General features: G+C 44.8%; 1 protein-coding gene across 12 annotated transcripts in view; it reads left to right on the plus strand.

The window, feature by feature from the left end:
- The window catches only part of LOC143764741 (myosin-10-like), a 225485-nt gene that overhangs the window by 162698 nt on the left and 41024 nt on the right, over positions 1 to 21763 (plus strand). For 3 of the 12 annotated variants that reach the window (XM_077250655.1, XM_077250658.1, XM_077250654.1), the window contains exons 6-19: positions 892 to 912; positions 3384 to 3476; positions 5410 to 5473; positions 6586 to 6684; positions 8369 to 8512; positions 9071 to 9166; positions 12838 to 12956; positions 13031 to 13183; positions 14480 to 14653; positions 14795 to 14968; positions 15634 to 15748; positions 19285 to 19353; positions 20124 to 20317; positions 21136 to 21257. In XM_077250655.1, coding sequence (XP_077106770.1) covers positions 892 to 912; positions 3384 to 3476; positions 5410 to 5473; positions 6586 to 6684; positions 8369 to 8512; positions 9071 to 9166; positions 12838 to 12956; positions 13031 to 13183; positions 14480 to 14653; positions 14795 to 14968; positions 15634 to 15748; positions 19285 to 19353; positions 20124 to 20317; positions 21136 to 21257 — 1637 coding nt within the window. The remainder of the gene's footprint in view (positions 1 to 891; positions 913 to 3383; positions 3477 to 5409; positions 5474 to 6585; positions 6685 to 8368; positions 8513 to 9070; positions 9167 to 12837; positions 12957 to 13030; positions 13184 to 14479; positions 14654 to 14794; positions 14969 to 15633; positions 15749 to 19284; positions 19354 to 20123; positions 20318 to 21135; positions 21258 to 21763) is intronic. The other 9 variants (XM_077250661.1, XM_077250664.1, XM_077250659.1 and 6 more) reach the window with 3 other exon arrangements.

Raw genomic sequence — 21763 nt, forward strand, 5'->3', positions numbered from 1 at the left:
AAAATGAAATAATACAAGAAATGACTCCATATTGAAAATGGCACGTTTGGAATGTGTGACACATGGCTCTTATATATGTTCCTCCATGTTATACTCAATAAAGACCACAAAACACCCAGCTAAATCATACAGTGGTGATAGGAAACGTCCACAGCCCCTATATTGTGGCCTCTGCGGCCCAGCCTTCAGTCGTCCTACAGTTTATTCTATACGCCCATACACATTAGATCAATGTCGGCCGAACCCATCGATATCCATGAGTTCATTCGTCAATCTAATTTGTATGTGATGGCGTCCGACTGATGGTCGGGGAGACGATGATTAGGGATGTCCGATGTTGGACTGATGATTACGTTGTTGGCCAGGAGATAAGCCGCCAGCTCAAGTGTCAGATAGTGGTTTTCTCCTGGAGGACACAGGCGCACGAGATGGATGGTATGAGTGCTCCGGTGTATGGGAGACCCGGCCGAGATGGCTGGTGGATGAATGTTGGACCCAAGCTGTTTCTGCCGGCAGCCATGTAATGTGTTGGGGGCCTGAAGTCTCCAGTTTCTGCCACATATGGTTGAGTGGAATTCATTCATTGGAGGTCTTCCATTGTGTTCATCAGATAGCGGGGTGCAGTAGTATTGTGGCCTCACTCTCGCGGTCGCTCTTGCTTATATTTGCCATCACTTAGTTTATTAGATGTGACCTACTCACCTATTCCACTATGTAGTCACAAGTTTTGTCTTTGTTCTTTTTCCTCCTATCACAAACTTCACCATGAACATCAATCATTAGACGTTTAATCTTTATTTATCATGGATTTTATATTTCTGTTGCCTTTTTGGCTGTCATTAACATCTGTTTTATGTTTCTCCATCCCTGTTGTGTGCGGTCCTCCCTCAGAATTCCAGTGCTGTGTCATATGTGAGTAACACTCATTTTGTTTGACTTCCATTTTGCTACTCCTGTTTTCTCTTTTTTATTTTATGCTTCTTGGATTATATCAGCCTGTATTTCATGAGTTAAATGACATTGACGTGATTGTGTCATCAAATATCTGCATGTCTGGGGCCTCCGCTTTTATTACCTTTTTGTTTTTGTGCTAGCAGAGAACTTTAAAGGGAACGTGTGAGGCGATTCATGGCGCCCAAACTGCGGCCTCTTCAATCAGAGCCTGGTAGCACGATTGCAGACAGGAATACTTGTTTCTGAAACACTCCGGCAGTTCACGGAACATGAAGGGGACAATTTATTTATCAAAGCTTTTATGCCACAAAAGAGTAAAAGCTTTGAAAAGTCTCAAAAATATTGTGTTGCATGCAATTGCCCCAAAATGTTTCAATTTTTGAAGTTTACATGCCACTTTTCATCAGCTCTGCTGAAAAGGATGCACCTGTGGATGAGTCGGGGCGTTGTCATGCCCACTGGTCGGATTCATGATGCGTAGCAGCGTTTTTTTTACACTAGAAGTATTACTCTGGTCGCTGACTGGAGTAACATTTCTGGCTCAGTGCATGGAGGTGCATGCCACTCAGCTTAAGTGTCAGATTAAGTGGAGTGTGCTGCTTAACGGATTTGGTGCCTGTATGACACCATCAAGACTGCTATGCTCCAACATGCGTTGCACCTGTCTTGGGGAATCTGGCTAGAATTCTAAGGAAAGATCAGACTGCTCTTACGCACGGCTTCAGTGGTTGACGCGTCTCTCTCCATGTACACACATAGGACAAACCTGTCAATCAGCTACTGCGATGCCGGGAGCAGCTGGATTAGGGCTGCAGCAGATTAGTCCTATTCTGGTCCCGGGGCGGATCTCACAGCTATTTTCTATGTACCTGACTGCAGTGTGTAGCCAGGCTCTGATTCAGGCCCCTCTTGGTTTAGGAACATGGATCGCCCAACAGGTTCCCCTTAAGTTACAGGTTATTCCTCAGCACAGATGCTTATGCTATACCTATACCTATGCTATAGCTGCAGGTTTATCGTGGATAGATTACTAAATAAATAAAACCGCTTCCCAAGTAATCAGATTTGTCCAGGAGTGAACACTGCAGGTGGAGATTATATAACATAGCTCGGTATACATGGACCTCGCAGGAACTGAGTTTGCTCTATGGATGCCACATTTCTGGGTGACCATCATTGAACAAGCAATGCTCCTCAGGTTTCCCTGCTGGTTTTCCTGGACACGTGATTCCCTGCAGTGTCTATAAGGGTTGTCCAGGAGGACTTTATTTTATAATGCTGAAGATGGTGTTATTCTGGCAGGTGGGCCCTACCAGGGAAGAAGCCATATTATTGACATATTGCACTTGGCAAGGAGCTAGCTAATTCTAACCTGAGCACAATTTTGTACATGGCCGAAATCCCTTGTAGCAGGAGAGACTCATGGATGGGCCTGGTGGAGCCTTTCCAATGTCCAGGGCTGGGGCAGCTCCACTGTGTGTTTTGTACGCTGCGGACTTCTCAGGGTAATATGTGGAATAACCACGTCACTCAGCCGTGGACGCTCAGGTTCCAGGGTTAGTGTCGGGTTCCTGGTCTGTTCTTGAGTTACGAGGTGAGAGCTCCGTGCAGTGTGTGTCTCTACAGCCCAGCCAGACGTTTCCTCAGGGGCTACAGGCTGCTTCCTTAGGTCTGTGGGAAGATTCTTGGGTGCTGAGCCTCCTTAAAATCATTGTGACATAATAGAAATGTCCTTATCTATTGTAAATGTCCCTGTTTCCCTGAAACACCTAAATATGTCCTGGTTTATCAGAACTTCTCCTGTCAATGGACAGCACCCAGATGTCCCGCAGATGGAAGCCAAGTCCCCATTCCCTTGAGTGGAAGACTTTGGTCTGTAACACAGATCATGACACGTCGTCTTTTTTTTTCAGTGGACACTCGGGCCACAAGAAAAAGGACATGCTTAATAAACGGGTAGCAAACTGCTGTGTGAATGAGCCTTTAGGCTGACATATAAGATCTGTCAGTACCGGGCACTAGCAGTGTCACTGTACTGGTGTGGGGAGACGTCCCAGTGCTGATTGGTGCAGTGGGTGGTGAGCGAGGGGGATCTGACGATCCTCGGCCCTCACTGACCTGACCGCAGGGCTCATGGGCATCTCCTCCTGGCTGTATAGTGGACACCGTGAGTTAACCCTTTATCGATGTCAGTATGTAAAGATTGTGTGTCTCGCACCTGCTGGCCATGTAATGTTATTGCTTTGCATGCAGGTGCTCTCTACTATGTTGGTTTTTTCCATACTTGAAATGTTTTATCTATACATATCCCAAATATTTTCATTGTGAATTGGTTGTACCCTGCCACCACTTCTGTCTGTGCTGTGAGGGCACTATGTAATGACGTGTCCTGTATCGCCACTTGCCCTAATAATTGCTTCTACTCTTAGGGAGAGCTCGAGCACCAACTTCTACAAGCAAACCCCATATTGGAGGCTTTCGGTAATGCCAAGACTGTGAAAAACGATAACTCTTCACGATTTGTGAGTGGGCAATCATTTCATTTCTCCATGCTTTACTTCTAGAGTATCAGTCCCGTAATAAATAACAGAGACGCCTGTAGCCTCATTGGGAGCATTCAGTTTGGGGGGTTACAAGTGCATTTGATTGCACCCATTAAAAGCTTCCCCAGATTGTGATCAGTATTAACCCTTAGGATATTTGACTGTTATCCTCTCTATGGGGGCTGTATATAGAGCCCTGTGTGCCGATGTTTAGGATTCATTAATTTCACTGCTCTGTCCCACTTTGTAGTTTCTCATTAAATGTCACCAAATTTGGGTTAGGCCTCGTGTACCCCAGCATATGGGCCTGACTGTAGTATGGTGGAAGATTAGAGCTATCCTGGGCTAAATGTGGCTGTGAAATGATGATAGGATAATGCAGACCTTTGCTGTTGGCACTTACATAACCTGTTTTATCTTTCACATTCCTCTGATATTCTATTCACTAGTTATATACAGAAAGCCCAGGGAGCAAGCATGGTTCTACCCAGGGTGACCATGACGCACAGCAGCTTCTCATATCCCATCCCACATTACAACCATCTCTGAGAAGATGGGTGTGGGAATGTGACTGGATGATACGGACACACTGACCCTTTTTTGATCATCTGTATTTTAAGGGTAATGTGCCACCTACCTTTATAAAGAGGCTAATTGCTGTGCCCAATCGACTCTTTAACCTCCAGTTATTTCCTTCCTCCTGAACCTGTGTAAATGTTAGAGCAGTGTCAGTGTGCCAATATTGTCACCGATCACCATCGTCTCTGGTGTCCAGCGCTGCTCTTCTGTGTACCATGATGGCGATCCCGGCGCTCTGTGTGTGAGCTGGAGGCAGAGGTGTATCTAGCGTTTCTGGCACCCGGGGCAAGAATTCATTTTGGCGCGACCCCCCCCCCCCCCCTCCAAGGACATATGCCCCCCGTCAGCCCCATCATTGCCCTCTCCTCCCCCCACACACACACCATTCACTTCTCTGCACATTCCCCTGCAGCGCGATACACACACACACCCAATACTGAGCCACATACACACACATATTCACACATATTCACACACATTCACACACACATACACACACACACACATACACACACTCACATACACACATTCACACACACACACACATTCACACACACGCACACACACATTCACACACACACTCACACACACACACATTCACACACACATTCACACACACACTCACATACACACACACTCACATACACACACATACACACACACCTTTCACCTCTCCTCACGCTCTGCCGCAGCAGCTCCATCGCCTTCCTCTGACACAGCCGGCCGCTGAATGATGACGTCATCCAGCGGCGCGTCTGTGTGAGAGGAAGCAGGAAGACAGATCGCTGGGCAGCGGAGCTGCAGGGATTTCTCCCTGCCTGCAGGAGCTCCCCTCCCCCTCTGCACACATTGGGAGCCGGCACTCTGCAGCTTCTCTGTGCCGGCTGTTAGCTTGACAGTCGGCACAGAGAACAGCTGACTCCCAGACCGGGGGCGGCAGAATGCAGCCGCCGGGGGAGACACTGCGGACCGCCGAATTAGGCAGCCCGACTGCGCCCCCCTGCCGGCTGCGCCCGGGGCACATGCCCCGGCTGCCCAAACACCCCCCCCCCCCTTGGTAAGCCACTGGCTGGAGGTCTCTTTTATAATGTAAGTCTACGGAGTCTCGTTGTGACGCACACAGTGCAGCGTGACCTGAAGAGTGTGAATCGCGGTCACGCAGAGGAGCAGAGCGGCGCTTCTGTACAAGGTGGCAGTCACAGGGTATAGTAATACACTGACACTACACTCACAATAACACAGGTCTAGGAAATAAAACCTTAAAGGGAGTGACTGTTTAAGGCGCCCTAATCTTATTTCAGTGTCATTTACTTCTTACTTCTACTTATTTCAGGGAAAATTTATCAGAATCAATTTTGATGTAGCCGGATACATTGTTGGAGCCAACATCGAAACCTGTATCCTTTCAGCAAGTTATCACAACGTCGTGTAAAGCCAAGATCTGCACTTCTAGTGTGCCTGGTATTAATAATGGAAACTGGTGGTCATTACATAGCGAAAGGTCCTGCACCTTGTCATTTTCCTACTCACATTGTGTATTAATAAATCACAGGCTGAACACCACTACTGAGCCGGCCATGCTTACACTAGAGGCATTAATATATACCGGTATATTAATCTATATGTATGTGCATATATATATAAAATAAATATAAATATATATATATATATATATATATATATATATATATATATATGTGTGTGTGTGTATTTCTGATGTCCATTCCAAATGATTGGACCATGTTGTATACCGTGTTTTAGCTTTTTCAGCTCTAGCTTTCTTACGATATTCACACAAAAAATGAAAACGAAGACAAATATTAATTTGAAGCCAAACAATTGACCAATCTTCCCCAAATTTGACATATTACTAAATCAGTCACTTGATCGGTTTTAGACCATGTTTATGCTGTCTTTGTCTTAACATTCTTAAGATATTTGCCACAAAAATGGCAAACAAATGCAATGATTAATTTACAGCCAAACTATGGGACCAAGCTGCCCCAAATTTACCACATAGGTAAATCAGGCTTTACTGACAGTTTTACCTCAGGTTTCAGCTCTCAAAGTCCTGAAATCAAATATTAATTTATGGCCAAACGATGGGTCAGTCTGCATCACATTTGGTATTCAGGTAAATCAGGCTCTTCCGAAGGCTGTCAACTGGGTTTCAGCTTTAGACCCTACCGTCCTCGTGATAGTCACCCAAAAATACGGATCATCAACACAAATATCAGTAACAAAGAAAGGTATTACTCACAGTTACACAACAGTGTGGAGCCAGGTAATTGTACGAGAATATAATTAGTGCAGCACAAGTTTTTACCCTTTCAGTAATCAAGGTTGTTTCTTTCTCTGACAACAAACGACGGTCTTAAAATCAGTAAGGAGCTGAAGCACAAGCGTCATTTTACATCAAGTGATTGCGCTTCTCTACGAGTATCCAGAAAGTCTGTAAAGATAAAAACCTTTGTGTATAAGCTTGTATCATTCCTTATCAACTCCAAAGATTTACTGGAAAAATCTCGAGCAATCCGCCAAGCCAAGGATGAAAGAACCTTCCATGTTTTCTATCAGCTTCTTGCTGGTGCAGGAGAGCACGTCAAAAGTAAGCCCGAGCTGTGTAATACAGGGTGGAAGGACCTGCTGCCCACTCATCCCTCTATATGCCCACATGTATGATGTCATTTCTCATCAGATCACACAGAACAGGTTCTCAGTGGTTTGTACTGACTTTGTAGAGTGAGCTTGGGGGGGGACCGTGAAGTTCTATTTATGAGTGCTGGAAGAGTTTTTAACATCCAAAGGTTACAACCTCAGGGATCAGTTGATTTGGGGAAAAAGGTTTGCAATGATAACCTGACTCTCTATACCTAGGAGTGGCCAAAAAGATTGGATCATTGTGTGTATTCAGCTATTTGTGCTCCCCTGTGCAATTATCAGGCATGTTTTATTAAAGGGGTTTCCATAACAAATACATGTATGTATTCACAATCGCATGATAAATCATTTATCACTGATCATTCCCTTACATATAGTTGTCCACTTTAAATTATCACTAATTGTGAAGGCTTCCATACAGTTTATAAATGTCATGGCACACTGCGAGTGCAAGACTACCCAAAAGAGTTTCCATGGGCAGGCTTTGCACCAGCCCCTCTGTCTAGCAGGTCCTACGGGAACTCTGGCCTTCATCCGTTCACTCTGCTGATCGCTACTGTGTTATCTGAGAGAGCCGCTGCGAGACATCTCCAGCGGTAACTGACAGCTCAGAGAATAAAGTTATTGGGAGTCCAAAATCATTTGGGGAGTGGGATAGTGAGGGTCCCTCGTACCCATTAGACAACCGGCCGAACCTGTCGATATCGGTGGATTTGGCTGACGTTATTCTGATGTGTACGGGGCCTTTTGATGCATCCCTGTACTATATGCTGTGCCCCTATTAGGATCCCGAGCAGTCTGCTACACCCGGAGTGACACCTGGCAGTAAGCTTTGTCACAGTAAAATCAATGTATGGTGTATGTAAGGTACGACGGGGGGACAGCTCTAGTCTGTGGCCAAGAGATGAGGATCCTGGTATGAAAATCTAAAACCCCGAGCATATAAAAATGGGGTTTGTAGACTAAATAACTCCTCCAATGGAGGCATCACATTGCACGCATATATTCAGGCCACAATTCCTCAAAGGTTTTTACGTGATAATTCTGGTGTAAAAAGCTTTGAAAAGTCACAAAATTTTGGCACAACACGAGGCTGTGCTAAGATCTTTCCTCTTTTGGCAGTCTTACGCCATTTTCTCCCAGTTCCGACACAGTGGGTGGAGCTGTGACGAGAAGGAAACATGGCATTCTTCCACATAGTGAACTCTATGATGAGCAGTCTTTGAGTAGAGTAAGACTTGTGGCAAGGCGCACGTCAATCCTCAACTACGCTGGATTCTTCTGGAGGTGTCCTCCTGTTCATGAATTCTGAGTGTCTGACTCCAGCACGTTCCTTCATCAAGCCCAATGGAAAAACTTACCAGACATGCCAAACTCTCAGCACAAAGATACATGAGTACCTGAAATAAGTTTTGTGTAATTTTTGTTGTTGGAAATATTTTACTTTTCTAATATGGTAATTGTTGTGCCTGCTCAAAATGAAAAGCACACGAAGAAGGTATCATCCGGGTGTACAGGTGCCTGAGGCTGGCCATGAGTAGTATGCCCAGATGTTCCTCTGTGCGGAAAGATTAGCCTCACATAATGTTCCGGGATAACAGCAGTGATTCTTCTCTTGCCTCCGTCTCTAGCTGACTTGTTACTGGAGGGCTTCAATCAATACCGCTTTTTGTCCAATGGGAACATAACCATTCCTGGACAGCAAGATAAAGAGATCTTCCAGGAGACAATGGAGTCAATGAAAATCATGGGAATTAATCATGAAGAAATCATGTGTAAGTAACAAGCTGTCCCCAATTTGATGGCAGTGGAATGTCTACCACCATCACATCCTGAAAGACGGCTATTGTTGAGCGCTTCCCATTACTGAGGGGAAAAGTCTGCGGAGTGTGCCACTCCGGCTTAAAGGGCTAGTACATGAATTATATCTCCTCTATCAGATTAATGACATTTACTGAATGAGCGTTATGTAAAAAATGCATAGCAGGCAAAACTGTTGTGAAAGTCGTGTCTGTTAGGTCTTTATTATATCAGAGGTTCCAGAACAGGGACTTCTATCCTGTCGTTAGAGACATTTATGGAAACTTCTGTGAGGCTGTTCATGGCTGGTTTGTGCAGTGCTTGGAAACAATAGTTCTGTGGGTTCGGGGAGCGCCCAAACATAGTCATCAGCAGGTGATAAAGGACTAAAATAGTTTAGATGTGGCTTGAAAGAAGCTTTTCTCCCCTTCCCCATAGAGCGCTGTCAGTGGCCGCACACTTTCGATCTCATATCCAAGAATTTGGGCGTAAAATAAATATATCTGTGCTAAAATGTCTGTGTTTTCTTGCAGCTATGCTGAGGATGGTGTCAGCAGTGCTTCAGTTCGGCAATATTGTGTTCCGGAAGGAGAGGAACACAGACCAGGCTTCCATGCCAGACAACACAGGTGCGCCATTCTTTATAAACTCATAGATATATCGTTATCAGTATTAGGCTACTTTCACACTTGCATTTTCTGCTGTCCTTCGTGGTACAGTAAAATGACGTATCGACGGACGTCATGAAAATAGGGGGAAAATGTGTGTGACGCATCCAGTGTAATGATGGATGCGTCGTGCACAAATTTCCAGGATTTAAAATAGAGAGAGAGGAATCCAGCGACGGATCCAGTTTTTCTCTGTGTGTGACGGTCAGCGGCGGATCCTGCATCCATAGGCTTCCATTGTAGCCGACGACGGGCAGCGCAGGATGCGTCGCTGACCGATTTTCTGACGTGCACAAAAAACTTTCCTATGAACATTTTCTCTGCACGACGGACCGCTATTTTACAAAAAACGACGGATTGTGACAGATTCAAAAAAACGCTGTTTAAAATATTACCAGGAAGAATCGTTACAGAACTTTTTACACCTTCAATGTCACCTATGACCTGTACAAGTCATTGAGAAAGAAACTGAAACCATTTTGGCTGGAATAAGGAATGTAAGGAACTAAAATAATGTGGTTGCATAATTATGCACACCCTTACACTAATACTTTGTCGAAGTACCCTTTGAATTTCTGACAGCACTTTATCTTTTTGGGTAGGAGTCAGATTTTCAGTTGGAATCATGTCGGGGGTCTGGCGTCCCATTCTAAAGGTTTGATATTATTTTATCATAGCCATTCTTTTCTTGATATGGAGGTATGCTTAGGTTGGTGCTTGTGCTGAAAGGTGAAATTCTTCTCCAGCTCTTTATCAGAGACCTAAAGGATTTTTTTTCCTGAATTGATATTTGGAACTGTCCATAATTCACTTCACCTTTAGGGTATGTGCACACGTTCAGGAATTTTCGCGTTTTTTCGCAATAAAAACGCTATAAAAACGAATAAAAAACGCATAGATATGCATCCTATCATTTAGAATGCATTCCGCATTTTTTGTGCACATGATGCGTTTTTTTCCGCAAAAAAAAAGCATTGCGGGAAAAGAAGCATCATGTTCATTATTTTTGCGGATTTTTTGCGAATTTCCCATTGTTTTGGAGTGTCAGGAAAAAACGCAAAAAAACAGCAAAAAAAAAAGCGTCAAAACCGCGCAAAAAATGCTAAAAAAACGCATGCAGAATTCCTGCGGAAAACCTCAGGTTTATCTCAGGAAAATTCTGCATGCATTCCGGACGTGTGCACATACTCTTAGTAAAGCCCCAATTTCAACTGCTGAAAAACAGCCCCAAAGCATAATGCCTCCTCCTCTGTGGGCACTGTGTACAGACTAGAACACATTTTCCCACATGCTTTTGGCAGAATTAATGTAGGTTTGGGCGAAACATAGCCAGGCTTGGATGCTTTTCTTTACGTTCAGGTGGCAAGACGGAAGCCTTTCCGTACAAAGACCAGACATAGGAAGAATACGGAAAATTGTCACATGCAGTTCACAACCAGTACTTGCCAGAAATTCCTGCAGCTCCTTCCATGTTGCTGTAGGCCTATTGAGAGCCTCCCAGGCCAAATGTATTTTTATTTTTTCATTTATTTTTGAGGGACTTCCAATTCTAGGTAATGTCACTGTTGTGCCAAAATTAAAGGGGTTGTCCACTACTAGGCCAAACCGTTCTTAGGCTAAATGTTCGGCCAATATTAAATAATAAAGCCTATACTTAAGTGCCTCCTGTGGCGGCTCCATTCCAGCAGTGTCGGCACTCGCTGTCCTGGGGCTGTGATGCGGTGGAATGACATCTGATGCCTGGCACCCAATCAGCGCCTTTTGACAACAGAACATGAAGAGGAAGCCAAGGATGAGCTGATCCCAGGCTTTCTCTTCATGTTCAAGTCGTACGAAGGCGGAGACAGTGACGCCAGCTCTGATTGGGCGCCAGTGTCAGGTGTCACATCACCGCATCACGGTCCCAGGGATAGCGAGTGCCTACACCGCGGGAACGGCATCGGCATGGGAGGTGAGTATAGGCTTTATTATGTTATCATGGCCAAACATTTAGTTTAAGAAGGGGTTGTCCTAGTAGTCGATAAACCCTTTAAGCTACTTCTCATGATGTCTTCACAATGCTTCATAGTATATCTAGTACCTTGAAAATCTTTTTTTACCCTTCTCCTGGCTGATAACTTCAAAATTAGATCCCTTTGCTGTGTTGTAAGCTGTTTACGGAACATGGATTTTTCTGTAAACAGCAACTAAGAAAATGTCAGGAAAATCCTACTACAACAGATAAACTTTACATGGGGTTAATCAGAATCTGTAAATGATGGCGACTGTGCACTGACTAGTGTTTAACATGAGTGTCAATGTGATTGGCTTATTCTGAACACAAAAAAGTCCCCAATTATAAGAGGGTGTTCACGCTTTTGCAACCATATTATTTTAGTTATCCCTCAAAATGATTTCAGTTTTTTCCTCAATAGATTTGTACAGCTTGTGTGACATTAAAGGTGGAAAAAGTTGTGAAATTAGGCTACTTTCACACTAGTCCGTCGGTACGGGCCGTCGCAAACCATCGGCCTGACGGACAGTGTGTTAATTAATCACAACGTGGGCAGCGGATGCAGTCTTACGACGCATCCGCTGCCCAGTGTGATGAGTAGGGAGGAGGGGGCGGAGTTCCGGCCGCGCATGCGCGGTCGGAAATGGCGGACACGACGCACAAAAAAAGTTACATGTAACTTTTTTTTGTGCTGACGGTCCGCCAAAACACGACGCAACCATCGCACGACAGTTGCGACGTGTGGCACTCCGTCGCAATGCGTCGCTATGTATAAGTTTATGGAGAAAAAGTGCATCCTTCGGGCAACTTTGCAGGATGCGTTTTTTCTACATAACGACGCATTGCGATGTGCGTCGAACGACGCTAGTGTGAAAGTAGCCTTATTCTTCTTGGTAATATTGTTTTCCATGACAAAAGCCTGGCTTTTTAACAGGGGTGTGTATACCTTTTATATCCACTGTAAATGTAATAGAGGGTAAATGGGAAACTGGCCAAGATGATATGGATAGGATATTTTTTACTTATTGAACCAAAATGAGAATTTGTTGCAAAGTTGTGTATTTCCTTTATAAAGTAGCACATGGATAAAAAAATGTTATTGCTCGTACAGACAGATCTTGTGACCATTTTTGCACTATGTACAGTAACTGTAATTGTTAAAATGCTCCTTTCTTGCTTAAAATCCCTTCTGATGGGTCACGTAATTGTATACTGACCCTGTGCGACTCTTTTCTGTGCTGGTCAGCAGCACACCTCAAGGGGCAGCAGATCCAGTTGAACACAAGCTGATGAAGAAGAGGGGTCCACACAGGTCACAGGAAAAAGGCCGGCGCTAATGATTGGAAAAATGCCTTTTTTTCTTCAGAATTTAAAAATAATGTGTTTTCTCAAGGAATGAATGCCTCCTGTGAATGATTCATTCTGCACCTCTTCCCAGCGCTGGGCAGATATGTTCGGGCTCTGACTTAATTGTGCTCTTTGTAGACAGGCAGCATCACCCACTTTTCTGTCATGGCTTCAGGCCCTGGAGTAAGACCCCCAGAGCAGTAATTTGTGTTAGCTCACTACTACCAGCTACTCGGCCAGCCATAGACAATGTGCATGCTGTAAAAGTTCCCATGTTCTTTGGTTTTTCTAGCTGCCCAGAAACTGTGTCATCTCCTGGGACTCAATGTCACAGAATTCACCCGTGCCATCTTGATGCCAAAGATAAAAGTGGGGCGTGACTACGTCCAGAAAGCGCAAACTAAGGAACAGGCGAGTGATAATCTGAGGACTCACACCTCGGACACCTCCATGCTACACGCTGACGCCTTTCTTCCTCTCCACAGGCGGACTTTGCAGTGGAAGCGCTGGCTAAAGCCATGTACGAGCGGCTTTTCCGATGGCTGGTTCATCGCATTAACAGAGCTCTGGATAGGACGAAGAGACAAGGTGCCTCGTTCATAGGAATTCTGGACATAGCTGGCTTTGAAATCTTTGAGGTAACTATCCCAGTTTAGGTCAGGTCTACGTTTTACCTCTCAGAGACCCGTATGTAAGACGGGTGATGTAGACCTGCAGCTGTGAACGGGCGCCATCTCTGGGATAGTGGACGGAGCAGCGCACCGTCCTGTGTACACTGCTGATGGCACCTGGAAGGCAGCGCTGACCACTTTTTGCTTCATGCCTCTACAAGGAAACGAGTCTTTTCTTCAACAGCAAAATAAGACTCTTGATTTGTCCTCTGCCGAGGTAATGAATAGTTATTTCTTGTGTGAAGCATCCACAAATGCTGCAGGGTTTTAAGGTGTAAAATCTTCTGCAGGTCACAGAAGCAGCAAAGTAGCTGAGATTTCACCATCTCATTCACGTCCTGCAGAAAATTCTGCACAGCAATGAACCTTGCTCCATTCTGTTTCTGAATGAATAAGGAGGTGCTGCAGATATTCTCTTGAATACAAACCTGAGCTTCTGTAAAGTCCACAAAGTTCAGAGTTTAAAGATTAAAGCCCTATATTCACCTGCCATGTCACCTACACAGCTTTGGGTGACTGGTTCCCCGACGGTCTCTGTACGCCCATTCTGAAGGGATGACTTACCAACACATGACCGCTGCAAACAATCACAGACATGTGATCACTGAGTATATGGAGACCGGTGGAGGACCAAGGGAGGAGATGATTATAGGGGCTTACGCAGACATGAGTGTGAAGGATGAACCATTGCACAACACAGTGTCTTTACCTGGAGGGTGAACACAAAGTTTTCCAAGAGAAAAACATTTCAGGAAATTCCAGTGTTTTTTTTTTTTTTTCTTTTTGCTAAAGTGACATTTTTGCATCTTTGGGTTGTTGCCATTTTTTTGAGCCGTCCCAAAGTTTGCGTATGAGAGTGCTTCACAATGAAAGCCGCCTGACGACTGATCGGGTCACTTCTGTTAACCCCTTGGTATCTTTGGAAGGATGAAGCAATTATGAGGTATAAAGGCTAAATATATGAACAAGTCGTCTTTACGTAGAGATGCTTCTGTTCATTCTTTTGCACTTTCGGGTAGCGCTGTTTCAGACGGGTTTCAGAGCAGACACACCTGGAAACAACGTCGTATGCACATTCCCGAAGGTCTCTAGATATGTAATGAAGATGACGGCCCCTGTGAGAAGCATATGGGTAATCACATTGGCGGTCGGGCAATTTTCAAAGAAAAAGATATAAAATATGAAAAGATAAGGATGGCGTAATAGGGACGCTGCATGTTTGATCGAAGTATTAATTCTTGGCTTGTCTGTAACTATCCACAGCTGAACTCATTTGAGCAGCTCTGTATTAATTACACCAACGAGAAGCTGCAGCAGCTCTTTAACCACACCATGTTCATTCTGGAGCAAGAGGAATACCAGCGTGAAGGCATCGAGTGGAACTTTATTGACTTTGGTCTGGACCTTCAGCCTTGCATTGATTTGATTGAGAGGCCGGTAAGATGGCACTATAGTGAATCAATATATGTCCTGTATGCGAGATGCTAATTCTCCCTATACTTCACATTTGTTACTATTTCATTCTCGGCTGCTGTACATCCATCCATGTTATAATCTGGGGTCTCTTCTGTTATTTAGGCGAATCCTCCCGGTGTGCTGTCACTTCTAGATGAAGAGTGCTGGTTTCCAAAGGCCACTGATAAAAGTTTTGTAGAGAAGGTCATCCAAGAACTTGGCACTCATCCGAAATTCCAGAAACCGAGGCAACTCCGAGACAAGGCTGATCTGTGCATAATCCACTATGCTGGAAAGGTGGGGGCTCTGCAGGACTACGGTCCCTGTATACATGCTGACCTCCATTACAGATCATACAGTGTGGACATATACATTGTGTTACATTAATGCCACAGATTGATAATGAACCTATGATGCAGGCTCTAAGGATTGGGAAGTATCCACCATTCCTGGACCTGTGAGTGTTACTCGGGCCAGGCTTAATCTGTGCTCATTGTGCACAGTTTTGTGTTACTTTCATTAGCCCAGCTGAATTAAGTAAAAGCCCCTATACACAATACGTGACGCTGTCTGAACCCAGCAAACCTATTTGCTAGAAAGCTAAACGAAGAGAAATAGAACATGGTGATAAAATTTGACCATATGACTACCAATTTTTGGGACCTTCGCTGATGTTAAGTTAGAAGTGCCCAGTCCCTCCTGATTATCACTCATAGAAAACAAAGCGATATCCCAGCGAGTGTGCACGTCTCCGACTTCAACACAGTAACCTGGCACCTCCATGTAGAACAATGGCGTGCCAGCAGACCTTGATCAGAGGTTTGTGGCACAGCCAATGGACATGTCTATGGGAATGGTCCGTTGTCAGCAGCCAGCATCACACGTTTAGGTTGTGCTCGGACTATTGATTGTAGTTGTAGAGAAGTGTTGTTTATGATCATGTCATTTCTTGGTGTTGGTAGGTGGATTACAAAGCTGACGAATGGCTGATGAAGAACATGGATCCTCTGAATGACAATGTTGCAACTCTCCTTCACCAGAGTACCGATAAATTCACAGGAGAGCTCTGGAAAGATGGTGAGTGCTAGGAAAATTAAAGAAGAACGGTCACTGGTTTAGAGGAGTCCATTTTTTGCTCTTTTATTTCCCCTGCTCCCCAAATATTCAATTTTGTGTTTTTCTTAATCCACAATACATTTTTACAGATGCAGGCCTTCTTATTTAATGCTGCTTTTTCTGGTCTTTGCAAGGGGGTGTGGCTTACAAGATAATTATACAGAGCAGCCGTAAGACACGCCCCTATATAACCTGTTTCCACACCCCCTTGTAAAGACATAATTGTGGAACCGAATGGCAGATTTTATAAAACTAAACGGTAAACTCTGAAACGACGGGAATAAAATAAGAGCCTATCTGTCCACTTTGGTCCTGGTGACAGGTCCTGTTTAGTGAACGTCTATCGTTAGCATAGACACCAATATTTGACTGGTGGGGGTCTGACTCCTGAGCACTCCACTGATCACCAGAGTGAAGAGGTGTCCATTGTGCACCCGACCCTGCATGGAATACACGGCTGTGATTATGCCTGGTATGTGGGATGTCTCTGATGGCCCATTCTAAGGGTTTCCCAATATCATGGTCTTTGTGGTTGGTGGATCCTTCCTGACCTCTGCTGCATCAGCAGGAGCACTCCTGGCGTTAGGTGTCGGTGTGGCATCTTATTGTGAATGGCAGCTTTACCTTTTCACAGTGGGCAGCTCATGTGTCCATTCTGTATCAGCTGTAGGTATATGTTCGATATTACTATTCGTGTTAACTCTAGTAGGTAGATGATATCATTCCTGTGATGTGTGATACTATGTGTATCATAGAGAATTCATCTACTTTCTGTTACTAATTCCCTGCTCTTTTGACTGCACTGTATCTATCCTCTACAATGTAACTTTCTCTGTTCGCTTTGCTTTTCCTTCCTTATTCTTTCCTTAAACACCATTTTATCTACACAATAATATTGGCACATCCTGAAATCTCTTTACCTGCAATGCCTTGTATTCTGTTCTATTATGATTATATTATATTTTACATACTAAACTAATATACCGACTATTGCGCACATCACTACTCTCCCACACATTCATAACATCTCATTGATAATCCCACTCCAACAATCCACTGCCATCCCATACTGATACCCCCAACTAATGCAACGTAACACCCTGCACTATCCCATACTGATAACCACGATTAATCCATCCAAACACCCTGTACTATCCCATACTGATACCCCCAACTAATGCAACGTAACACCCTGCACTATCCCATACTGATAACCACGATGAATCCATCCTAACACCCTGTATTATCCCATACTGATACCCCCCCTAATCCATCCTTACCCCCCACTAATCCATCCTAACATCCTGTACTATCCCATACTGATACCCCCCACTAATCCATCCATACCCCCCACTAATCCATCCTAACACCCTGTACTATCCCATACCGGTAACCACGATTCATCCATCCTAACACCCTGTACTATCCCATATTGATACCCCCCCAATCCATCCTTACCCCCCACTAATCCATCCTAACATCCTGTACTATCCCATACTGATACCCCCAACTAATGCAACGTAACACCCTGCACTATCCCATACTGATAACCATGATCCATCCTAACACCCCTGTACTATCCCATACTGATACCCCCCACTAATCCATCTCAACACCCTGTACTATCCCATACTGATACCCCCTACTAATCCATCCTAACACCATGTACTATCCCATACTGATACCCCCAACTAATCCATCCCAACATCCTGCACTATCCCATACTGATAACCACGATTAAGCCATCCTAACACCCTGTACTATCCCATACTGATACCCCCACTAATCCATCCTTACCCCCCACTAATCCATCCTAACACTCTGTACTATCCCATACTGATAACCCCCACTAATCCATCCTAACATCCTGTACCATCCCATACTGATACCCCCCACTAATCCATCCTAACACCCTGTACTATCCCATACTGATACCCCCACTAAACCATCCCAACACCCTGTACTATCCCATACTGATACCCCCCACTAATCCATCCTAACACCCTGTACTATCCCATACTGATATCCCCCACTAATCCATCCTAACACCCTGTACTATCCCATACTGATACCCCCACTAATCCATCCCAACATCCTGTACTACACCATACTGATACACCCCACTAATCCATCCTAACACCCTGTACTATCCCATACTGATACCCCCCTAATCCATCCTTATCCCCCACTAATCCATCCTAACACTCTGTACTATCCCATACTGATACCCCCCACTAATCCATCCTAACACTCTGTACTATCCCATACTGATAACCACGATTAATCCATCCTAACACCCTGTACTATCCCATACTGATACCCCCAACTAATGCTACGTAACACCCTGTACTATCCCATACTGATAACCACGGTTAATCCATCCTAACACCCTGTACTATCCCATACTGATACCCCCCCTAATCCATCCTTACCCCCTACTAATCCATCCTAACACCCTGTACTATCCCATACTGATACCCCCAACTTATGCTACGTAACACCCTGCACTATCCCATACTGATACCCCCCACTAATCCATCCTAACACCCCTGTATTATCCCATACTAATACCCCCACTAATCCATCCATACCCCCCCACTAATCCATCCTAACACCCTGTACTATCCCATACCGATAACCACGATTCATCCATCCTAACACCCTGTACTATCCCATACTGATACCCCCCAATCCATCCTTACCCCCCACTAATCCATTCTAACACCCTGTACTATCCCATACTGATACCCCCAACTAATGCAACGTAACACCCTGCACTATCCCATACTGATAACCATGATCCATCCTAACACCCCTGTACTATCCCATACTGATACCCCCCACTAATCCATCCCAACACCCTGTACTATCCCATACTGATACCCCCAACTAATCCATCCCAACACCCTGCACTATCCCATACTGATAACCACGATTAATTCATCCTAACACCCTGTACTATCCCATACTGATACCCCCACTAATCCATCCTAACACTCTGTACTATCCCATACTGATACCCCCCCTAATCCATCCTTATCCCCCACTAATCCATCCTAACACACTGTACTATCCCATGCTGATACTCCCCACTAATCCATCCTAACACCCTGTACTATCCCATACTGATACCCCCCACTAATCCATCCCAACACCCTGTACTATCCCATACTGATATCCCCACTAATTCATCCTAACACCCTGTACTATCCCATACTGATACCCCCACTAATCCATCCTAACACCCTGTACTATCCCATACTGACATTCATATTCATACCCACAATTGTCCCATACTGATGCCCACTAATATTTCATACTGACACATACATTGATTCCCATATCTCTCCCATGGTGGCACTTACAATGTTCCCATATCGCCACCTACACTGGGATTTTATATTAATTTCTCATATAATGTTATGACCCTCCCTTCTCCCATTTCATATCATACATGAAATGACCCTTCCCTTCCTGGCAATGCTATATTTCTTCAGATATCCAGAATATTCAGGCGGTTTATTTCTTTGACACCTACGCTGTGCTGCCCCAGGGCCCTGGTGAAAGTAGGTGATCCGTTCTTCTGTGTGTTCTCCATCCCCAGTGTCCATGACTCACTCATGCAGTGTAGAGACGCTTGCTTCCCCGCCTGCATCATTGCTTTTGACTCTGACTTTCCCTCTTGCTGTCATATTGAAGGCATGCTATATAGCCCGAAACTTATTAGCGCTACCTAATTATCAGTATTCTGTAATATGTGACATTAAGCAGCACAGAGTTTGGATTGCATTACAAGCCTTGCAGTGTGGTGCCAAGGTGGACTGCAGCCTGCATATTCTCCAAAGGAGCCATCCCGAAGGCCTGAGTATCAGCTTGTATCTCCAGAATACAGGCCGCCATGATGGCTGTTTGTCTTCTGCTATAACAGTGTTTGCAGGGCAGTGGCAGTGCAGTGATTCCTCCAGCCCTGCTTTTACAGGGGTCATTCTGAACTCTAGTTTAGGGAATTGCTATTTGTACAGTTACATGAAAAGTGTCTCCACCCTGAGATCCAAGGACCATGGAAATGTAGCCTGCCTTTGATTGTGTTGGTCTTGTGCCGAGTGACGTGGGTGCTGTATCACATCCCTGTATGAGAAGGATTTCTGGCCATATAGTGACCATTGTGTCATGTTCGGCTGCGTGCTTCCTTCCACATTTTCCATTTTGTGTCATTATTATGGTGGAGTAATTGATATGCCTACAGTAGAGACGTGTTCATGAAAGCTCCAGGTCTGTGAGATACTTTAGACCTTCGTGCATGTCGTCTTCATCACTCTCATTGATTGTCCTTCAGTGGATAGAATTGTTGGACTGGACCAGATGAGTGGCATGGCCGAGATGTCCTTCGGGTCTTCCTACAAGACTAAGAAAGGAATGTTCCGCACTGTTGGACAACTCTACAAAGAATCTCTGTCTAAGCTGATGTCTACACTAAGGAACACCAATCCCAACTTTGTCCGCTGTATTATCCCCAACCATGAAAAGAGGGTAAGAGCACCGAACTTTGTGTTTATAAATATTTATCAGAAAAATTATAGAATCTGGTGCAGAAGAGAAGCCGGTACAAGCACCTTGCTCCACGCGGGCCTTTATCCTAAGTCTCCCTAGTGATTTCATCATACTGGTGATAGTGGGTTTATTCTAGCGCCATATTGCCCTCTACATTTTACCAGCTCTGGATTGGCAATATGAAGGTTTTAAAGGGGTTGTCAACTATGGGATGCCCCTTTACAACATCACTAATAAAATTACAAAAACGCATACTTACCCCTGGACCAAAGGTCTGCTGTTCTGCGAGTGCTCTATCCCCCAGCATGACACTTACGTGAGCGCTGCAGCCGATCAGTGACCGCGCATGGTTGCAGCCTTCACACTTGTATCTGATAGAACTGTGATGGCTGGAGCCGGTCAGCGAGGTTGTAGGGGGACACAGCACTTGGAGCAGAGGAGCAGTGCCGGGTCGGGACGTAAGTACACTTTTATATGTTACTAGGCACAATAAGGTAATTGAAAAGTGGATCCAGTAGTGGACAATCCCTGTAATCGTCCTCCTGGTAGGCGTCTTATATAGGCAATGAAATCCACTTATGTCAGGGGCACTGTCATGGAGGAATTGAAACTTGTCACGCTATTACTAATTAGCAAGAGCAAGGTGGATTTCTGACTAGAAGAGCCGCCATTTACATGATGTCCTATATAACAAAGATGTGTATATAGCTTAATGACCCAAACACGGGAAATAATAGGAAATGTAGAGAGTTCTAGTTCCTCCTGTGTCTGTAGTTACTATTGGCTTTATTCATTAGGCTGGAAAACTGGAGCCTCACTTGGTGCTTGACCAGTTACGGTGTAATGGGGTCCTAGAGGGGATCCGAATCTGTAGACAAGGCTTTCCGAACAGAATCATCTTCCAGGAGTTCAGACAGAGGTAAGTGCAGCTTTCCTTACTTTTTCAGTATTTTCACCCAAGCATATCATTACTTTTAGAGCACACAGGGAATACCTGGCATACTGGCTGTAGTATCCAACACACCAGCCTGGCTAGCTCACAAGCACCTGGAAGCCTATGTAATGGATCCTTGTCACACTGGAGGGTTATCTTCTCCAGTGGTGACATTGCCTACGGTGCCAGCGTACCATGTGCTGAGGCCACCTGCACATCAAAGCATTTATCCACATTTTCAAACATTTGTATAAGTTGCTGCCAATACTCATGATTTCTTCTCAGACCCCACCCCTGATCCAGCATTGATTTTCTACTGGTCCTCCTAGTCTTTGTTTTAATCTATTGGCGCGTGACCGCTGCTTCCAGTCCGTGGCTTCAGCGGTCATTTGCTGTACTCATGGCTCCACTAGCCGACCGGTGATGCCAGTACAATAACTTCAGGGCTGCGGCCATTTCTGGACTGTAGCAGCCATATTATTACCAAAAAG

The sequence above is a fragment of the Ranitomeya variabilis genome, chromosome 4, assembly GCF_051348905.1.
Source record: "Ranitomeya variabilis isolate aRanVar5 chromosome 4, aRanVar5.hap1, whole genome shotgun sequence".
NCBI lineage: Eukaryota > Metazoa > Chordata > Amphibia > Anura > Dendrobatidae > Ranitomeya > Ranitomeya variabilis.